Raw genomic sequence first — 22,412 nt, 5'->3', positions numbered from 1 at the left:
AGAAATTCCTATGGACCTAGTTATTTTTAGTGTTATAAATGGCATTATAACACAAAATTCATCACTGACAACAAGTCAGCCATTGAATAAACTTGATTCGGAACAGAAAAGCACACAAACTGTGTTTCTGACATGCATTATCAGCACTGTGGAGAGAATTACAATACAATGTTCTGAACAGGCTTCATGTAAAGAAACACTGATCACCTGAACGGTGACTTCACAAAATTATTATTTACAACAAAACAACATCAATAATATAAGAGCTTAAACCTTTATGACATTTTGCTAACAAATATTTAAGTAGTTAAAGTTCTTATCAGTTCTTATTCTGTGATAAAGCTTAAAAAAATAAAAATATTCAGGCGCAAAGAATTGTGGGTATTCCTTACAACATGTGCAAATAAATGTAAGTAAATTTTACTTAGATTTTTTAGTTTAATGGATTTAATATTTTTAAGTAAAATGAACTAAGATTTTTTACTTGAATCTGCTAAAGTTTTTGATTAAAATTTACTTAATTAATTTATGTAAAAAATTAACTGTGTGGGAATTAGTAAGTCTTATTAGATATTTTCTTGTATTATTTAACTGTTTTATAGTCACTGCACATAGTCCTAAAATAATTGTGTATTTATCATCATTTTACTTAGGAAAATCTAGTTCTCAATAAATGTTAATATTAATCTAATAAATATTACTACACCAAAAAGTTCATTTTTTCAGTGTATGTTTTTATTACCTTAGAATGAGATGTTTTTATCTACATACACAGAGGGTCCCCTTACGTGGAAGTCGCCATTTTGTGCCATCATGTTTTCTACAGAAGCCCTTAACGGACAAAATTTTTTTACTAAGTTTTCTCCTTCAATTACATGTTTTTGCAGTGGCGGCTACCATAGCTTCTCTATGCGTTTCGAAACGAGGGATGAGCAGTGGACTGAGCCGTTGGTTACGCCGGTTTCACACCGCAAGCGTGAGCAGCGCGTGAGCAGCGCGTAAGCGGCGCGTGTTTTTTTCGGCGCCCATATTAACAAGTTAAAGCATGTACACCGCACGCGTGAGCAGCGCGTGCTCGCGTGGCAGGAGCGTCGCTGAAGCAGCAGTGCTGTGATCATTTCGGCGTCGGGTCTATTTTTGCTGCGCTGCTCACGCTCAATTAAAGTGACAGTGCATTGTTTATGCTTTAAATGTTCGTGGATAGACGCGAAAAAGTGTAATTTAACCATAAAATAATAAATGTGACGCCAAGTGTGTTTAAAACAGTCATGACTTTGAGCAATTTAAAAGAAAGCAATGAAATATTTAAAAACACCAGAAGACTGCGCTGTCATTCACTGTCTGCCCAGCACTAAATGACTCCTCATCTATAATCTTCAGAGAAATAGAGACATACATCTATAAATCTATGCTTAAACTGTTGAAGGGAAACACGATCGACTGCTTTATGCTGTCAATCACTGAGTGATTTTTTTATTTTGTAAAACTTCAGAGAAACAGATTTAATAATGTGCCATGGGCTTTTTATGTCTATAATTATGTATTGTGTCTATATCTGTCATTACACGGACCAGAACAGCACGAAAACAATGTGGGTTAAACAAATCACAGTTTTATAAATAACAATGACCGTCAAAAAACGTCTTGAAGAGGTTTTGCTCATTAATGCATGTACAATAAAGTAATGTGAAGAGATTTTGAGATTTTTATACTGTTATTAAACTGCACAGTATGTGCTGCAAACGCAGCCGGTATGAAAGCACAATGGCCACGCGCAGCAACGCTCTCCTCACGCGCTGCTGATGCTACGCATACGCGCTGCTCACGCATGCGGTGTGAAACCGGCATTAGAGGTTCGCAACCTCACCACTGGATGCCGCTAAAATGTACACACTGCACCTTTAAACACTAAATAAAAATTTGCTAAATTTGACATTTTTTGGGTCTAAAAACTAGATGTAGAAAATAAATGGTGGCACTTGTTATTATATAATGGTGAACTGTCATTATCTCACTTAACTTTACAGTTGCACTGCACAATTCAGTCCTGCTTCTGTTTGTGATGTTGAGACCCTTTACTAACTCTAAAAAACTCATGCTGACCTACGTTCACCTCACTCATGGCTTCATAACAACCCTGTCCTCTTCTGAAAACTTCACCTCGCTCCCTTCTCCTCCTCGCTGCTTTGTTCTTCCTCCTGTTGAATGGTTCCTCTCCATCCCCATCCCACCTTAGCCTGCAAAACTTCCCACTTACCAGCCTGCATGACACGTTCTGCAGCGCTACAGGCCCGGCTGAATGAGCTGGGTTATTTAGGTAGGCTTTACTACTCCACAGAGTCTGCGGTGTGTCCACAAGCGTCCCTTATGCCTGAACGCTCTTGTCCCGTCTGCCCTCACTGTGGCACGGCTGGTTGGGTTGCTGCATGTTAGCACTTTCACAGGCCGCTGTAGAGCTGAACTCAGTGGTCTTCACTGATGGTGATGATCTGAGATGCATCCTGCATTGTTGACCTCAGGATCCATTTTGAATGGCTCCTTGTTGTACTCGACTCTTTCCAGATGTGTTCTGTTATGTTTTGCAGTTTATTTTAATGAGTCCTAAAGTTTTCTTTTTGTTCTTGTTTTCCCCTCTCCTCATCATGTTTGCTGTATTGTGGCTTTTCCTGCCCTTCCTGCTTCCTCCCTCCTCTTCCTCAACCTCAAGTCTTGCTCCCAGGTAAGTACAGTACAACGATTCTCAGGTCAGACGATATCATACTCTCACCTCTGTAACCATAACCAAGCCTGTATGATCAATTGTGTATGCATCGATATGTAATAGTAACACAAAACCTAAAAATGTTTGTCATTTCATGGTGGTGATGTTCTTGTTTTTGTGTTGTGTCATCTGTGCTTGTTTGTAACACAACTGGTATTAAGGCGATTGTTAGCAGATGTACAAAGTCCCATAGTTAACTTTGGGTCCTGGCAGAGTAACCACGGGTGTAGTGAATCCCTTTACCATGGAGAAGTTTTACTAATGTTGTATAATAAAGTGTCCAAATACAATTTTAGGGACACTGTAATGAAATTTTCAATTTTATAATAGTATTTTGACAATATTCACTGCAAAAAAAGATTTATTGCCCATACAGCAAAAAAAATTTCTCTGGCCAAAAATATATGTTAAATATATACTAAATACATTTTGTAGAAAGTAATGCTCAATTGAGTATATTTTTGAATTTGGAAATATATTTAGTTTTAACCTTCATATATCAATATTTAAAAATGCATTTAAAGGGCAATCAAATACATTTCTAATTTTATATGCCATATGGCAAAAATGTATTCTTTGCCTAAATATATTTGAAATAAATTTTTGGTATAAATTTATGGTAAATTTAAAAAAATTAAAGTGTATTTTTTAAGTTAAAACTATATTTAATTTGAACCTTTTTAAAAATGTGTAACATAAATAAAGTTTTTCCTTCCATTGCAACGTGAATATATTTCCTTGGATTGAAATATATGTAGGGCTAAATATATTTTTAATAATTGCAGCAAACATATTTTTGGCCATTTTTTGTATTTTGAAATATATTAAAAAATATATATTTTTTACTGTATGGGTGTAGATCAAAATGAAGTAAGTTTATGCTTAAAACATTTATTTCATAAATTATACATTTTTTATAAATGTATTATAAATATCTACCAGCCCTACTGAAAAGATGGTGTAGCAGGCTGGTTAGAGGGGTTTTGGAGATATTATCTGGTCTTGGCTGGTCAGGCTGGAATACCAGCTAACTAACCAACTAAAACCAGCTGCACAACCAGCTTGACCAAACTTGGCCAGCTTGGTCAGACAGCTTAAACCAGCTACTTCCATCTTAAACAAGCTAAAAAGTGGCCAAAACATCTCTAAAAACCAGCCTGCTATGTCAGCTTAACCAGATGAAACCAGGCTGGGAGATCAGATAAAACGAGCAAACCCACTTCGTCTGGTTTTACACCTCAAAAAATTACTTTCATACTTAGTAAATTTGTCTTGTTTTCAGTACAAATATCTACAAATTATTAAATCAAGGTTTTTTTTTTGACAAGCAAAATGACCTAAGAAAATAAGTCTAGTTTTTCAACAACAAATATACAATTTAAATGAATTTGTGCTGAAAAAAAATTCTTGAAATTTTCTTGAATTAAGTGTTTAGGAAAAAATATTTTTTCCTTACCACATTGCCAGATTTTTTTGTTTGTTTTAAGCACAAATTGACTTTTGAGATTTGTGTTGTTGTTTTCTAAAAACTAGACTTATTTTCTAAGATCATTTTGCTCATCAAGAAAATGCGTTTTTATTTGGGAATTTTTAGATATTTGAGCTGAAAACCAGACAAAAACACAAAGTAAGAAAGTCATGCCACTATCTAGCAAGTCACAGATGATCTTCTGTGTTTTTCAAGGCAAGGTAAAGATCAAAATAAGAAGGGCCCAGGTATCAAGCTTGGCCCTCAGGTGGACAAGAAGGTCAGTGGAAACATCTTACAAGACCAACGTAAAGATAATCCTATGGACAATCCAAAGGTATGTGTGTATATCTTTATTTCCTCGTGATTACCTCAATAATTAGTCCTACAAGATCTCCTGCAGTAGTGACTAATGGTTTGTCTCATCTTTGCTCTCATCCTCCTTACTCACAGATGGAGGAGTTGCTGAACGTTCTGGAGAAAACAAGACAAGAGCTGGACGCCACCAAACAGCGTCTGTCTTCCACTCAGCAGTCTCTGGCGGAGAGAGATGGACACCTGACTAACCTTAGACTCGAGCGCAGGAAGCAACTCGATGAGATCTTGGAAATGAAGTAAGAAACAGCTTTGTTATATATATAGCTTTTGAGAAATATGCAACGTTTATGTGGTAACATCATGTCCTACAGTGAAGCTTATCAGTACACCTACAAACATCTCATAGCACACTGCAAAAAATGATTTTCAAGAAAAAAATTCTTAGTATTTTTGTCTTGTTTACAGTAAAAATATCTAAAAATTCTTAAATTAAGATTGATTATCAAAACGACTCAAGAAAAAAAGTCTAGTTTTTAGACCAAAAATATCAAATTTAGGTGATTTTGTGCATAAAACAAGCATAAAAATCTGCCAATGGGGTAAGCAAAAATTGTTTGAACATTTTTCTTAAACACTAAATAAAATAAAAAAAATAAAAAAATTGCTTACCCCATTGGCAGATTTTTTTGCTTGTTTTATGCACAAAATCACTTAAAGGTGCAGTGTGTAATATATCAAATTTAGGTGATTTTGTGCATAAAACAAGCATAAAAATCTGCCAATGGGGTAAGCAAAATTTTTTTGAACATTTTTCTTAAACACATAACGGTTCATTAAAAAAATGCAAAAAATTGCTTACCCCATTGGCAGATTTTCTGCTTGTTTTATGCACAAAATCACTTAAAGGTGCAGTGTGTAAATTTTTGTGACATCTAGTGGTGAGGTTGCGCATTGCAACCAATGGCTCAGTCCACTGCTCACCCCTCGCTTTTGAAACGCATAGAGAAGCTACGATAGCTGCCACCGGACAAAAATTTCATTGTCAGAGACAACTTAGTAAAAAAAGTTTGTCCGTTAAGGGCTTTTGTAGAAAATGGTGACTTCCATGTAAGGGGACCCTTGGTGTATGTAGATAAAAACATCTCATTCTAAGGTAATAAAAACATAACACTTCATTATGAAAGGTCTTTATACACCCCTGATAATATAGTCTAATATAATATTTTGCATTTCTGTCCAGAGATCCTTCTAAAAATTACACACTGCACCTTTACATTTTATATTTTTGGTCTAAAAACTGGACTTATTTTCTTGGGTCGTGCTCAGAAAAAAAATCTTAATTTAAGAATTTTTAGATATTTTTACTGAAAACAAGACAAAAAAACTAAGAATTTTTTTCTTGAAAATCATTTTTTGCAGTGCATGTGTTGTTTCTGTAGCTCAGCTGGTATAATTTGTAACATCAAAGTTAATAGATTTGGTTCCTAGGAAATGCACATTCAGATCAAATGTAAAGCCTGAATACACTGCAAAAATAAAATTATGCATAAGTGTAAAAAGCATGTGTTCTTCCTCATAGACAACAGGCTATGCTTGCTGCTATTAGTGAAAAGGATGCTAACATTGCTCTGCTGGAGCTGTCCTCCTCCAATAAGAAGAAAACGCAGGAGGAAGTTATGGCCCTCAAAAGAGAAAAGGATAGACTGATGCATCAACTCAAACAACAGGTCAGCATCTTTACTGACATAAAATATTATCTGTACCTAATGTATAGTAACACATGCACCAAACACATTGGAAATGTGGGGTTGGAAAAGGACTTGATGCATATTTCGGGTCTTCTTGGGTCCGTTCGTCAAAAACACATTCATTTTAAATTATCCGACACCCGATGACCTTAATATTATACTTGACCCATGTCCGAGGCACACTTTTAGACCCCAAAACGCTCGGGTCAGACCTCGGGTTTTCGGATCTAAGTGGCTCCTTGAAGACCTCATAGACAATTTGCGATCTACTTAAATAGTATGTACTTATTCATATCGATTTTCCTCATACTAATCCAGTGCCGTTTTTCTTTAGACACAGAGCAGAATGAAACTGATCGCAGACAACTACGAGGACGATCATTACCACCCTCACGGTCCGCCTCCACACATGCAACCTCAACCTCTTCACCCTCAGCCTCAACCCCAGCCCCCCTACCCACAAACCCCACACCAGCCTCCTTACCAACCCCTTCCTCAACACCAACAGCCTCCCCCTCACCACCCACAGCACATGCAGCAACCCCCGCAGCCTCAATATCCCCACCCGCAACACCCCCAGCACCCTCAACCTCAAGGCCCACACCCTCATCCTCCCAGAGCCCAACAACAGCCTCATCCCCAACACCCTCATCCAGGGATGCCTCCACAGCAGCAGCATCCCCACCCCCAGCACCCTCACGGGCCTCCGCCTCAGCAAGGACCCCATTCTCAGCCCCTCCCACACCCGCAGCAGCACCCCTCCCATCACCCTCAACACCCAGGGCAACAGGGTCCGCACACTAGACATCCTCTTCCGCCGCACCATCGGGGTCCAGGCCGCGGACCTCCTCATCCCGGACATCGACCCGCCCCAGACCAGGTATGTATGGTGAACTTTGGTATCTTTGTCTTTCCTGCTTGGTGCTTTATGTTATATCATTTGAAGCTTTGAAAATTATAATTGTAAAGCAAATACTAACCATCACTTAACATAATATCTCAATGCTCTTTCACTCTTAACTAATCTAATTCTCCTTAATTCATGCTGACCTTTGGATCTATATTGGGCTGAAAGGACGATGAAGAAGGAATTTGGGCATAACCATTTCCAAACCAAAGTTATAATGTTGTTTTATGGGGTGAGATCCTTAAATGATCATCAGTGTTTGTCAGGAATTAAAATGTTTTACCAAACGTTGGGCTGAAGAGTTTATGTTTCTCTTTCTTTACAACAGACATTTCAGTCACTAATGGAGAACTACAGCCATGTCATACAGATGAATTTATACATTGTCCACTCGGCCAGTCTTTACCTACAGTCACGTTCACTTTTTTGGATGGGGCCCCATTTATTTCAATGCATTAAGGAAAGAGGCGGAGCATTAGTTGATTGAGTGGGAGGGCCAAAGCTGGAGAAGACCACCTGAGCAGGTAAATACTTTTAATAGATATTCATAAATGTAAGCAACATGTATATTATAAAAACATGTGACCCTGTCTGTGCAATCGAGCCTAAAGTCTTATCATTTAATGATGAGAAAGTTTGATTTCAGTCATTGATTTCAATCTTTAACATGATCTTACTCAATCACAAAAGTCTTTTGTGAAATGACGGTGTTTCCATAAATCGATGATATGCGATAGCCTCTATACTTAGGAGCGGCAACGTATAGGTGTTTCTTGGAGGTAATAGTATGTTATTTTAAATAAAAAATATGTTAAAGTCTGTATCCAAACATTATTGGCAAGGAAAGCCTCTCATACTTGGGAGCAGATATGTATTGAGGTGTTTCTGGTAAGTTTTAGTAGATACCGCGTCATCTTCAAAAAAAAAAAAAAATTATGTGACGTACTTGCATCAAGTGACCTAAAAATGAAACCAAAAACTGTTTCATGGCAGTTTTGCGAAATATGTATTTTCCGAATTGCCTGAAACACCACCTCATGCAAGCGTAAAAACTTTTTTGTGATATTTTTTGCAATATTTACAGTGTAATGTAAATGCAGCTTATGTTAAAGAAAAATACGACCGTATTTCAATATTTGACTATGTTCTTACCTCAACTTATTAATGCAAATCTATATTTTTTCGATGCGTGCACTTAATCTTTGTACAGCGCGTCGTGAATGTGTTACCATTTAGCCTAGCCCCATTCATTCCTTTTCGTGGGTTCACACCAGCCGCGTTTGAGGCGTCAAAATCGCATCTACCGCGTCTATTCTGCCGCTTTAACATTTTGAGTTTACTCGCTTCATTCGCGCGTGAAAGCCACACGTGAAATTCCAGTCATCGAGACATTCACGCAGAAATTGGCGTCATGGGAGGGGCTTCTACGACTCCACTCACTTCCTGTAATCACGTCACTACTAGAGCAAGCTCCTGATTGGTTAACAAGGCGCGTTTTTCCGCCAAAGTTAAAATTTCTAGACGCACGAATGAGGTGGAATCGCATCTGCCGCGCTAAACACCTAATTCACGCCGTGTGACCTCCAGACGCGCGTCAACGCGTCTTCACATTGAAATCATTCGCGCTTGAAGCCTCTACTGCGGCTGGTGTGAACGCAGCATTAGGTGTGCGTTTTACAGAAAAATACCCATGGAACATTTCTTAACCAATCAGAATAAAGCATTCAACACTTTTTTTAAACACTTATAGTATAGGCATAGTAAACATTAATGCTAATTAAAGTAACCAATGCTTTTAAAAACAACTATTCCATTTTTTTTGCAGATGATTAAAAAGCAAATGGAGAGGAAGTCTGGACTATAAAATGAAAACACAGATACTTCCTGGTGCGATACTTTATTCAAAAGACATTTGCAATGACTTCAGCAACACTAAACGAGAGACATGCTGCTCCCCGAATCCTGGATGCCACCTGCTACAATGTCATGGACCTGGCCACCCCCCCTTATCTTCTCGGCCCCACCCACTCACATTCAGTTCCACCTCTAAGGCACCAAGTCAGTCAGCACTCAGTTCAAGCCTTGTTTCTGTCGACAGGCCTTTTCACCTGTATATTTTGCTTATTGTATAATATAAAACCATCCATTTATGGTTTCCAGTACATTTTTGGAGTCACATTCGCATTTTAACTCGGGCCTTAGATTATTTATTTGATATACATATATGTTTAAGTTTTCAAGAATGCGTCATGAAGGTGGAGTTAGGTCATTGCTGTGCCACATTCGATGTCCATCGTTGGCTTTTTAGTGTATACTGAACTTTGCATAAAGGAGATAGGTGGCATCTTTAGGATTATCTTATTAGAGCAGAAGTGGTAGTCTTCTCTATGCAGAGTTCATTTAAATATTCTCGCTTAGTTAAACGCACAAGATACATTATCACGCAAACCACAACATGCCCAACTCTGAACAGCAAGCCTGGTCTGCATGTATGTTATCATGCACCTATGCACCTCCACCCTTTATAACAGGGATCGTTTCTAATGGTGCTTCAAATGGTGCTCAGACCCAACAGAGATGGAGACAGCCATGGCTAAAGTTTGCAGTGAATTGTGTTTCTATCAATCTAAGGACATCAGCTGATAAGGTTGTTTGGATTTGTGTCTGTGGATCTTAATGTTATAATGCTCCCTGCATCCATGCTGTCATCATATGAGACCTGGAAAAGAGGAAAACCATGATGTTTCCTACAGTAAGTTACTGTGGTTGCAGGATGTGGTTTAATGTTACACAGATCTATTATGTTATAAAATGTCCCACAATCCACCAGAGTTGTGTGCAACTTCATTACAATGAAGTTGAAAAGGCTAGTCTGCTCTGTATATCCCATTCGGGACTTTCCTTAGCAAGCTACCACACCTGACCCATTCTCATAACGTCCAACCTATTATCATGAGAATTTATTTATATTTTACGAATTGGCTTATTGGTATCATGTGAAGTGAATCATACAAAGATATACAATTATTGGACGAAATAAAAAAATTATGCACCACCCCAAACCTAATTGCACGGGGCGAAAATGATTCATACAAAAAGGTACGAATTTGCCACCTCGTAAAATACGTATAAATTGACAAGAGATTGTGTTGTCCGTATCATGATGGTGAGTGCCTATGTATACATACAGATATATACTATATATATATATAGTGAGAGAAATAATAGCTACTGCAGTCAGAAAATTATATCAGAAAAGTTTTTATTGTGCGTGTTGTCTGTTTGGCCTCACCGTGTCTCCTCTGCAAGATCATGGCACTGGGGTTTATGCAAAACTATAATTATTATAAAAATAAATAAATCAAATCAAACTTATAAAGGTCAACATTTTAGAGACAATGTAGAGTTAAAAAAATAAATTTCGCACTCAGACTCCGGGCCGAATCTGCATCGAGTCCGCCCCGAAGTCACCAACTCCGGTGCTAATCCGGTGCGGATCTGGCCCGGAGTCGTCTGCTAAAAAAAATCACACTGCAATGATATCTCTAATCCTGCAGCGCAGTCGACTGAAACTCGCACTTGATGGTGTAATGTTGAGACCATTTGAGATGTGTGCAACAAAGTTGAGTTCAACTTGATGCTAATGCAAGCACATGTGGTTTACCGCACCCTGCTAGTTACCGTAAAGTGACTAAAGCCACCTCCAGTGGTTTCATTCATGTCTTAAACCGTTCAAGTGGCAGATTACATTGAGATGCTTGTTTTCTCATTTCACTGGACAAAATAATGTCCAATATCTGACTGTTAAACATGTCTGTGCTTCCATGTTGCGTTTTATGTTCTTCACATCGCTTGTCTCTCACGTGTCTCTTCTGGAGTATCGTCCTTGTGCCGCGTTCACGTAGATGAACTGTAAAAGCAAATGCATCCACGTCAAGATATGTAATTTATACACAAACTATTATTTCGGAGAATCTTGCATCATTAAAGTGAAATGTGTAGAGGTCATTACAAAACTACCTTAAATGTTGCATTAAAAGTGAACGTTTTTAAATTTGCTGTTTGAAAAAATATAAGTGGTTAAAGTCATTCAGACGTGGACGTAGCCTTATATTTCTTTTGCTTTTTAAATTTCTGTTTCGATCATGTGGTTGCTGATCCGAAATGTTTCCACTGTGTGTGAATCCTGCTCCGTCTTTTGGATGTTTCTGAGTCCTTTCGTGAATTCAGTTTCAAACACATTAAGTGTGTTTGATATTCTGATTATCTGTCTGTCTGTTGTGCAAGTCTGTTGTACTATTAGTTAAGAGGACATAAAACAACAAACCTTTCCTTTTAGGAGGCGCAATTCAGTCCTCCACTTTCAGGACCTTTTAACTATTGAATACTTGAAGTAGGAGGTGAACTCCTGCCTTGGGAAAAGATATATTATACAGAACAAAGAAAAAAGAGAAACTATGTGGCAATGATGCATGAATATATCAATTATGTGCCAACTTTGGGCTGTGGTAAGACAGGTCTAATAGATCTACTGTATGTGTAGAGGACTTAATGCAAAATAATAAAAAGATCGGTTAAGTCCAAGTAGGACCGTGACTTACTTTCAAGGGCCTTTGCGGAGGTCCAGAATAAAGAGAACAACTGTTGTGTGCCAGTTGCATTTATTTTATTTTGTGATGTCAAAAAAATGCAAACCTCTGAATGATAAAAACCACTGTGACAAAAAACAGAGTAATTCTAAGAAACATTGTTTTTACTTTTTTAATATATTTATGTTTGTTTTTTTATGGTTCATGCTTTTTTGAATATGTCAGTTTGGGACTGTAAAATTTGTACATGAAGTTTTGTTTTCCTTTATTTCTGTACAGCTGTGAAAAGTCCAATGTGTGTCAGCATGCCGAATGATACCGTGTGTGAACGTGGGGTTCGTTTTCCCATGGTGCATCAGTCGCTATAGACGCATTATAGCATCATGATGGTGTAATGTGTTTGAGAATGGCGCATCCTCACCGGTGGCCCCGCCCACTGCCAATGGATTGCCCGAGAAACAAAATAAAAGCGTTCGCATGTTTTTGGGGTGCAGATATGAGTGTGAGATTTGCTTGCGTTATTGTGTCTGTATATGCATCATTAGTAGGTTTGTTAAAGGTTGTGAATGTTGGGTGTGCGGTGAAGTGCAGAAAGTTGGCGGTGCGAGGGCCTCAGAGAGCCTTTGATGAAATTTCGAGGAGTCAAGTGCGAAAATCTGTGTCACGTTTGATGTTTTTGAACCCTTGTTGGGCAGAACCCTCCCTGATACTTGCTATTGTATGTGTTGTAACCGCCACTATTCTTGAGTGTGAGTTAGCTTGTTTATATCCATTCAATAAAAGTGACTTTCTTTTCTGAGATATGAGCTCTTGAAAAAAATAAAAGTTTATTAGTTGATGTCCAAAGAGTGTTTTATGGTGTCTTCATAAAAATACATATGCACTGCAAAAAATGATTTTCAATATTTATTTTTTTTAGAATTTGTGTCTTGTTTTCAGTAAAAATATCTAAAAATTCTTAAATTAAGATGCTTTTTCTTGATGAGCAAAACTAGACTTACACTGCAAAAAATGATTTTCAAGAAATATCAAATTTAAGTGATTTTGTGCAAAAAACAAGCAAAAAAATCTGCCAATGGGGTAAGCTAATTTTTCTTGAATTTAGTGTTCAAGAAAAATTTTCAAGAATTTTTTTTTTTTGCTTGTTTTATGCACAAAATCACTTAAATTTGATATTTTTGTCCAAAAACTAGACTTACACTGCAAAAAAATATTTACAAGAAAAAATGTCTTAGTATTTTTGTCTTGTTTTCAGTAGAAATGTCTTAAAAATCTTAAATTAAGATGGTTTTTCTTGATGAGCAAAACGACCCAAGAAAATAAGTAGTTTTTAGACCAAAAATATCAAATTTAAGTGACTTTGTACACAAAACAAGCAAAAAAAAATCTGCACATGGGGCAAGCAAATTTTTCTTGAATTTTGTGTTTCAGAAAAAGGTTCACGATTTTTTGCTTACCACATTGGCAGATCATCTTTTGCTTGTTTTATGCACAAAATCACCCAAATTTGACATTCTTGGTCCAAAAACTAGACTTATACTGCAAAAAATGATTTTCAAGAAATATCAAATTCAAGTGATTCCGTACACAAAACAAGCAAAAAAAAATCTGCACATGGGGTAAGCAAATTTTTCTTGAATTTTGTGTTTCAGAAAAAGGTTCACGATTTTTTGCTTACCACATTGGCAGATTATTTTTTGCCTGTTCTATGCACAAAATCACCCAAACTTGATATCTTTGGTCCAAAAACTAGACTTATACTGCAAAAAATGATTTTCAAGAAAAAAATGTCTTAGTATTTTTGTCTTGTTTTCAGTAGAAATGTCTTAAAAATCTTAAATTAAGATGTTTTTGCTTGATGAGCAAAACGACCTAAGAAAATAAGTAGTTTTTAGACCAAAAATATCAAATTTAAGTGATTTTGTGCATAAAACAAGCAAAAAAATCTGCCAATGGGGTATGCATATTTTTCTTTATTTTTCTTGAATTTATTTTTTAACAAAAATGTTCAAGATTTTTTGCTTATACCCTATTTGCAGATTTTTTATTTATTTATTTATTTGCTTGTTTTATGCACAAAATCACTTAAACTTGCTATTTTTTGTCTAAAAACTAGACTTACAAGGCAAAAAATATTTTCAAGAAAAAAATGTCTTAGTATTTTTGTCTTGTTTTCAGTAGAAATGTCTTAAAAATCTTAAATTAAGATGTTTTTTCTTGATGAGCAAAACGACCTAAGAAAATAAGTAGTTTTTAGACCGAAAATATCAAACTCAAGTGACCCTGTGCACAAAACAAGCAAAAAAAATCTGCAAATGGGGTAAGCAAATTTTTCTTGAATTTTGTGTTTAAAAAAATTGTTCAAGATTTTTTGCTTACCACATTGGCAGATTTGTTTTGCTTGTTTCATGCACAAAATCACCCAAACTTGATATCTTTGGCCCAAAAACTAGACTTACACTGCAAAAAATGATTTTCAAGATGTCTTCGTACTTTTGTCTTGTTTTCAGTAGAAATGTCTTAAAAATCTTAAATTAAGATGCTTTTTCTTGATGAGCAAAACGACCCAAGAAAACAAGTCTAGTTTTTAGACCAAAAATATCACATAAATCACATAAATTTGATATTTTTGGTCTAAAAACCAGACATATTTTCCTAGGCAGCTCCGCTCACCAAGAAAAAGCATCCCAATCTAAAACCTTTCAGACATTTTTACTGAAAACAAGACAATAATAATAAAAAAAAATTTTGCAAATCACTTTTTGCAGTATACTGCTTTGTATATTTATATAATTGTATAGCAGATGGAGAATATGTTATCACATATTTTTAACTGTTTTTATCTTTGACTTGCTAAATAGCAAGTGGGACTAAATAAGATGAATGTTCATGAGTTTTAGTTTTTATCTCCCCTTCATGAGGGCGTCCATCACTCGGTCACTCTTATCGGACAGCCAGTATCCAGCCATGGCAGCCAATGCCCCCATAAAAATGGAGGTGAACACCAGATCTCCTTTTGCTGCTAATGTGGCCAATGCACACAACACCACACCGAAAAACATCTGCTGTAGGACCACAATTTCATCATCCTGAATGTCATCAAAAAGACCTTTGAGTTCACCAGCTAAAGGAGCAGAAACACACTTTAAAACTTTCATAAAAATGCAATAAAAACTTTCAATTGGTCATAAACATATAAATATAAGAAAATAACAGATGCTGCAAAATTGTATATAAATTTGAATTCTTCAGGCTATGAAGAATAGGACGTACATGGTAATGATTTTTTTCCAAGTCGACAAAGTTATTATTTGCTGTTATTTTGCGTAATGAATTACTTAAGATTAGATCCAGATTACAGTGTGTCAGATTTAGCATGTTTAGGTTAATCCACTCATACACAAATATGATTAATGTTACTCATATTATATGTCCTATAAACTGCATGACTTCTGCAATACAAAACATTTGGGACACTGAAATCTTATTAATTATAGCTTTAAAGTGATTTGAGACTGAAATGATCACCTGCTGACAGGTCTCTCTCACAGCTGCTGCCTTTGCGTGTATAACCTTCTGCACACTGACAGTGAAATGAGCCATCTGTATTTACACAGAAGACATTGAGACCAGCACAGGCCAACACCTCTTCACTGCATTCATCTATATCTGCATTAAAGAGCACAAACCCACACAGGAGAAATATAATATTAAGCTAATGCAAATATATACATACAACTTCAGTATGACATTTCCCATACTGCAAAAAATATATTTTCAAATATTATTTTAAATACATTTAAAAAATATACAAAAATGGCCAAAAATATGTGCTGAAATATATTTTGAAATGTTTAAAAAAAATTCACCAATATATTTTTTGGCCATTTTTTGTGTATTTTGAAATATATTTTAAAGCATTTATATTCACTTCGCATTGAAAGAAAAATTTTGCATGTTACAAACCTGTAAACAACAAGTCTGAAAAGGTTCATATTAAATATATACTTTCAACACTCAAAAAAATGATTCATTGGATTAACTCAATAAAATTGTGGGCAGGATTTCCATCCAATATGAATGTGTACCCCCAACTCATAAAAAACTGCTTTACACAATAAAAATATATTAAGTTGGTACAACTCAATTTAAAGTAAATGGCAATACTCAATGAGTTGCCTCAACTCAATTTAGTGTAGTCTGAATAACTCAATTTAGCGTAGTTTGAATAACTCAATGTAGTGTAGTCTGAAGAACTCAATTCTGTTATTTTATATATATACAATGTTTTTATATCATACTAATTAGCATAAGCACATGTTAGCATGCTAATAATAATAACATATGATACTTTGGATGAGCATGTGAGAAGAGACTGATCCTCAAACAGGCATTAACACAGTCAGTGCTCATTGAGAGAAATATGTCACATCCACAACCTAACCACAAGCGCCACTCTTCTGCACGATGGTAACCAAACAATTTGAAAAAAAATTACACAAACACTTCTAAATCAATAAGATAAATGGACATTAAAGACTATTAAGTCTCTTTACCTAAAAATGCATAAAATAACACTTAATTAAAAAAAATACTCTCCAAAAGCAGTTGCATACAAAGCATGCTGGGAAATTATTTTTCCAGAACCCAGACTCAAACTAATTGTGTTAACGCAATTAAAAAGAAATCAATAAATTATAGTACATATTTATTTTGTGTTATACTAATTAAATATATATACTTATTGCTCTTAATGAGGTATTTTACATTTATTGAACACAATTTTAATGTGTCATTTCTAAGAAGGGCTTGAATCATTTTTTTGAGTGAACTGCAAAAATATACTTTTCTATTTTATACATTTTATACATACTTATACAGTTTATACTTTATACATTTTGTACAAACGTTTCTATTTTGGCCAGGAAAATATATTTTTTGCCTTATGGGTTATAAAATTAGAATGTATTTGTTGCCCCTGAAATACATTTTGAAATATATGATATTAATAAATTAATATATGTTAAAATATTTTTAATAAGGCTTTACCAAATGTATTTAAAACATATTTTAGCCAGATTTTTTTTCTTGCCGTATGGGTAATAATATAATAATATATATACTATATATATCACTGATTCTTGAGAGTCGGGACAAAACAGGTTTTAAAAAACTGTTTTTTAAAATACACATTATATCAATTAAAGTTATATGTTTCTGCAGAGAAAGGTCTTAGCTATTTAACCATGTAAAGGAACAGGTTCTTAATAAAAACACATTTTTAAAAAATAAACATGTTTCCCTTCAGAACTGGATTTGTGTCAACTCCATCAGACACACTAAAAAGTACAAAATTAAAATTCTTTCAATCCAACCAGAATCTAAAGTTCTCAAGTATATTGTTACAGTGTTTAGTTACTCTGATATGTAAAAAAATACAATATATAAACTTAGGTTGTGATTCCACACTATTCTGAAAACTCAGATTTCTAAATATTAGCATTTGCAAACATTGATTTTAACTTTAATATTGTAAAAACAATTTCCTTAAATAAATAAAACATAAGAGATGGTAGATCAGATGGTCCATTATTACAAAAACAACATAAACTGAAGAAAGAATATTTTTTCCCCAAAAGATTAACAAAAAATACATCCAACGCTGTTGGAAAATCTGACGGTGTTGACAGAAAATCTGACGGTGTTGACAAAAAATATGTGTGCATTGCTGATTATTGAACAAATGTGCTCTTCAAACACTACTACTAAAACTACTCATTGTTATTAGAGTATTGAACTTACTGTAAAGCAAACTATAATAAAGATATTGCACATACACCGTTTCCTACTATCAAAAAAAAGAACAATAAGGGAAACCAGGGGCCCTCCTCCGCCTCTGTTTTCATTTCACATGTGTGTGTTTGGGTGTGTTGGATGTATGATTGCCCTGCATCATATATATATATATATATATATATATATATATATATATATATATATATATATATATATATATATATATATATACATATATACACTCACCGGTCACTTTATTAGGTACACCTGTCCAACTGCGCGTTAATGTAAATTTCTAATCAGCCAATCACATGGCAGCAACTCAATGCATTTAGGCATGTAGACATGGTCAAGACGATCTGCTGCAGTTCAAACCGAGCGTCAGAATGGGGAAGAACGGTGATTTAAGTGACTTTGAAAGTGGCATGGTTGTTGGTGCCAGACGGGCTGGTCTGAGTATTTCAGAAACTGCTGATCTACTGGGAATTTCACACACATCCATCTCAAGGGTTTACAGAGAATGGTCCAAAAAAGAGAAAATATCCAGTGAGTGGCAGTTTTGTGGGCGCAAATGCATTGTTGATGCCAAAGGTCAGAAAAGAATGCCCAGCCTGGTTTGAGCTGATAGAAAGGAAACAGTTACTCAAATAACCACTTTTTACAACCGAGTTATGCAGAAGAGCATCTTTGAACACACAACACGTCGTACCGGATGGGCTGCAGCAGCAGAAGACCACACCGGGTGCCACTCCTGACAGCAAAGAACAGGAAACTAAGGCTAAAACTCACACAAGCTCACCAAAATTGGACAATAGAAGATTGGAAAAACGTTGCCTGGTCTGATGAGTCTTGATTTCTGCTGCAACATTCAGATGGTACAGTCAGAATTTGGCATCAACAACATGAAAGCATGGATCCATCCTGCCTTGTATCAACGGTTCAGGCTGCTGGTGGTGGTGTTGTAATGGTGTGGAGATATTTTCTTGGCACACTTTGAGCCCATTAGTACCAATTGAGCATCGTGTATTGTTTCTGACCATGTTCATCCCTTTATGACCACAGTGTACCCATCCTCTGATGGCTACTTCCAGCAGGATAACATGCCATGTCATAAAGTGCAAATCATCTAAGACTGGTTTCTTGAACATGACAAAGAGTTCACTGTACTCAAATGGCCCCCACAGTCACCAGATCTCAACCCAATAGAGCTTTTTTGGGATGTGGTGGAACGGGAGCTTTGTGCCCTGGATGTGCAGCTGACAAATCTGCAACAACTGCGTAATGTTATCATGGCAATATGGACCAAAATCTCTGAGAAATGTTTCCAGTACCTTGTTGAATATGTGCCACGAAGGATTAAGGCAGTTCTGAAAGCAAAAGGGGATCCAACCCAGTACTAGTAAGGTGTACATAATAAAGTGGCCGGTGAGTGTGTGCATATATATATATATATGTATATATATAAAGTTACATGTTACACAATGACAAGCAGACCACTGCCTGCCTATTCTTTACAAGTCAGATGCGTATGGTTAAATAATGTAATGCATGCTATATGTGCATTTATTTGTAAATAAAACCCTGAAATAACGGTTTAATCCTTCACTATATTCACAAATAATATTATAATCGCACATTAAGAGGTTATTGGTGGATTTGTCAACTCCATCAGCTTACAGGTCAACTCCGTCAGACATAGAACCTGACGGAGTTGACGTCTGACGGAGTTGACATAAGGGCATGTATTTTCCCTCCAAAACATGTATTGTACACTGCAGCTAGGTACTTTTTCCTCAGTTGCTAGCTGTCCCAATAACCTAACTAAAATGCTTAAATTCAATCCACCATGGTTTAAAAAAAGTATCCTAACAGAAAGATGGTGTTGACATGGTACAGCTGTGACCAGAGGAATATTCACGTTGTTTGTCTAAAATATATAACAAATGTAAACATAACAGAGAATGTGTGGTAGTGCTGCATTCACCACAGGCAGGGAGATGAAAATGGGCCCTCAAGGATATAGCTGACCTGAATTTCCTGATTTAAATAGCTTTATAAAAAAAATCTGACGGAGTTGACAGAAACTGAGGACACAACTTTAATAGGTAGATTTTTATTGAAAATATTGTTTGATGTTCACTTCATGCATAGTTTTTTATATTTATACCCCTTATTTTTTATTGGATATATATGTTTTCACAATTGTAGAGCTTTTTTAACGTTTTTTGGGATGATTAATATTGTGACCTCTTGCTGAGGACAAGTGCAATAACATGGACCGTCTAACCACAGACCACACATTTTTTTTAAAAATCCCCCCAAAAATAAAAAAGTTTATTCTAAAAATCAAATTGGTATATACAAATCCTATAGATTTAACTTTGTAATTATGTCAATCATGATGAATTTCTTAAATTTTGCTATAAATTAGACTTTTCTAAATGGGACATGTTTTGTCCCGACTCTCAAGAATCAGTGATATATATATATATATTTTTATAAAAGCTATTCTCTACTATTGGTTAAAGGGATAGTTCACCCAAACATTTAAATTCTGTCTACATTTACTCGCCCTCATGTTACTTTAAACAACTATGAGTTTCTTTATTCTGTTGAACACAAAGATATTTTGTTGATGGTACCCATTGATTGCCATAGTATTTGTTTTTCCTATTATGAAAATCAATGGGTGCAATATAAAATTATAAAATCTTAAAAGTTATTTAAATTATATGTTTAAGAGATTGTGATCTGTCACAGCAGCCAAAACAAAAAATTTATTTTATTTACAGAAATGGTTTTAACAGCCACAAGATGGCAACATTTCCCAGTGCCAGACTGATTCACTGTAGTGTCTACTGAAGTGTTGTTTGTTTTAACATGTTTAAACCTAAATATAACAAAAGCAAATCCTCAAACTATACTTATGATATAAACTAAATATATTTATTATTTATGAACATTAACTATGGCAAACAATACGTTAAGGAACACAATAGTTATGTTGAAGTTGGCATAATTTACAGTAAAACCAAAAGAGTAATCTATCAAAATCTATCAAGTCTATAACAGTTAGAAAAGTCGATCAAGAAAATTACTTAAAGATACTTAGTAAAAGAAGAGAGAAAAATCTGTCATAATTTTTCTCACGTTGTTCTGAACTTGTATGCATTCTTTTCTGATGAACACAAAAGAAGATATTTTGATAAATGATGGTAAGCACATAGCTGATTGTAATCATTGATTTCCATAGTAGAAAAAACAAATACGATGGAATTCAATGAGTACAGTCAATTGTGTGCTTATCATCATTTATCAAAATATCTTCTTTTTTTGTGTTCATCAGAGAAAATAAATTCATACAGGTTTAGAACAACATGAGGATGTTGAACCACAAGCAATAAGGAAAGTTTGTCAATCATCTTTTCTGCCAAATGCTGTCCAAATTTTAAATGTTAATGACTGTGTATTTTATATTATATCTTTTTTATTGTTTCTTATGTGTTGTTGTACTCTGAAGCCAGAGACAAATTTCCACTATGTGGATAGTAAACATAAGTAAAACTCAAAACCAAGGTTGTCAATAATTTACATAAAATATAAAGACTATATTATTATAGATAAAAAAGACTAAATTTAAAGGTTGAAAACAATTATTTAACATGATCCTACTTGCTGGAATCCAGTTAGTCACTAAAACTCACCTATACATTTCATTCCTGTAGATTTGTATCCAGGAGCACATTTTCGACAGCGGGCAGGTCCTCCACCCATACATCCTATACAAGCGTTGTCGCAGGCTGCAAAAGAAAAAATAATGCAGAAGATAAGTGAATGTTTCAATGAGTGTTACTGTTGTTTTAACCATGTCAAAAGACCTCTGCACTGGTAAGACCCATGACTGTTCAAGCAGTATGTGTTGTAGGGACACTGATCCTGTTCAGTGCCACATTCATCAATATCTGTTAGAATAGAAATACAGACAGATTAACTTCAGGACAATAAACAAACACATAAACATATTCCAGTCTGCTTATCTTACCCACACATATGTTGTTGTGTAGGCTGAATCCTGTGTGACACTGCAGACATTGATCTTTTTCTGGTCCTCCACATGCATTACAGTTTTCGGAACAGTTCTGACCCAAGATCAGTTCAGGATGAGCCGAGCACAACGCGGCAAACAGGAAAAACATCTGAGAGTGTGACATCACTCTCCACAGACTACTAAAGCCCTGAAGCAACAAGAAACTTAATTGTTTATAAAGTCGTGTGATCTTTCTTAAAAGATTAATTATTTCAGTCATTAAAAATGTATTGCATTGCACTTAAAAAAATGTAAGCGTAACTGTAATGTAAACAGCATTATTATTTATATTTATTACTATATTTTATTTGTATGTTTATGTTAACACGTGCATCGTTAGAAATCTCTCTTGTCTATCTTTAATTTGTTTCTAAAGTTTCTAAATTGAAAAACAGTATAAAGTACAGTATTATTTTAATTTTAATCACATTATTGTTGTTTAATCACAGTTGGAAACGTGTTATTCACGCAACTTAAAAATTAAATAAGGACGTTGACAGCTACTGTAAACCAGCAGTGTAATGCATTAAACCAAAATACATATTAAACATTTTGAAAATATTAACATTTAAAGACTCACACAGGCGAAGATGTTGGTTAGGTTGTCAAAAAACAATGTTTGGCTTGATTTCGCTATTTGTGTTCAAGACGCAAGGGACCTCTACAAGCAGATTCACTTCAACACAGTATGAGAATCGTACTATGGCAGAGGCTTACCTCATGAATATTTGGTAATAT

The 22,412-nt window shown here is 35.3% G+C and overlaps 2 protein-coding genes across 11 annotated transcripts in view; one reads left to right on the top strand and one right to left on the bottom strand.

Moving 5' to 3' along the window:
* The window catches only part of erc2 (ELKS/RAB6-interacting/CAST family member 2), a 72,796-nt gene extending 60,167 nt beyond the window's left edge, over positions 1 to 12,629 (top strand). For 5 of the 8 annotated variants that reach the window (XM_073876304.1, XM_073876305.1, XM_073876302.1 and 2 more), the window contains 7 exons: positions 2,708 to 2,719; positions 4,446 to 4,566; positions 4,683 to 4,843; positions 6,127 to 6,274; positions 6,630 to 7,175; positions 7,531 to 7,726; positions 9,028 to 12,629. In XM_073876304.1, the coding sequence (XP_073732405.1) occupies positions 2,708 to 2,719; positions 4,446 to 4,566; positions 4,683 to 4,843; positions 6,127 to 6,274; positions 6,630 to 7,175; positions 7,531 to 7,689 (1,147 nt within the window). In that variant the 3' untranslated portion in view covers positions 7,690 to 7,726; positions 9,028 to 12,629. Of the gene's footprint in view, positions 1 to 2,707; positions 2,720 to 4,445; positions 4,567 to 4,682; positions 4,844 to 6,126; positions 6,275 to 6,629; positions 7,176 to 7,370; positions 7,435 to 7,530; positions 7,727 to 9,027 lie in introns of those variants that run through there. The other 3 variants (XM_073876307.1, XM_073876303.1, XM_073876306.1) reach the window with 2 other exon arrangements.
* A 1,879-nt stretch (positions 12,630 to 14,508) lies between these two features.
* creld1a (cysteine-rich with EGF-like domains 1a) lies at positions 14,509 to 22,412 on the bottom strand. Of its 3 annotated transcripts, none has more exons than XM_055183733.2 (6): positions 22,255 to 22,412; positions 21,630 to 21,811; positions 21,466 to 21,549; positions 21,292 to 21,387; positions 15,320 to 15,460; positions 14,509 to 14,915 (listed from the first exon to the last, which is right to left on the bottom strand). In XM_055183733.2, the coding sequence occupies exons 2-6, from the start codon at positions 21,796 to 21,798 to the stop codon at positions 14,695 to 14,697; spliced, it is 711 nt and encodes a 236-aa protein (XP_055039708.2). In that variant the 5' UTR covers positions 21,799 to 21,811; positions 22,255 to 22,412; the 3' UTR covers positions 14,509 to 14,694. The 3 variants fall into 3 exon arrangements, with proteins under 3 accessions (XP_055039708.2, XP_055039709.2, XP_055039707.2); XM_055183732.2 differs by having other exon boundaries at positions 14,510 to 14,915; positions 21,630 to 21,814; positions 22,255 to 22,404; XM_055183734.2 differs by lacking the exon at positions 22,255 to 22,412 and having other exon boundaries at positions 21,634 to 21,767.

This window comes from Misgurnus anguillicaudatus, chromosome 14 (genome assembly GCF_027580225.2).
Source record: "Misgurnus anguillicaudatus chromosome 14, ASM2758022v2, whole genome shotgun sequence".
NCBI classification, from domain to species: Eukaryota; Metazoa; Chordata; class Actinopteri; order Cypriniformes; family Cobitidae; genus Misgurnus; species Misgurnus anguillicaudatus.
The sequence above is the reverse complement of the archived record's forward strand: the minus strand, read 5'-3'. Positions and strand labels throughout refer to the sequence as shown.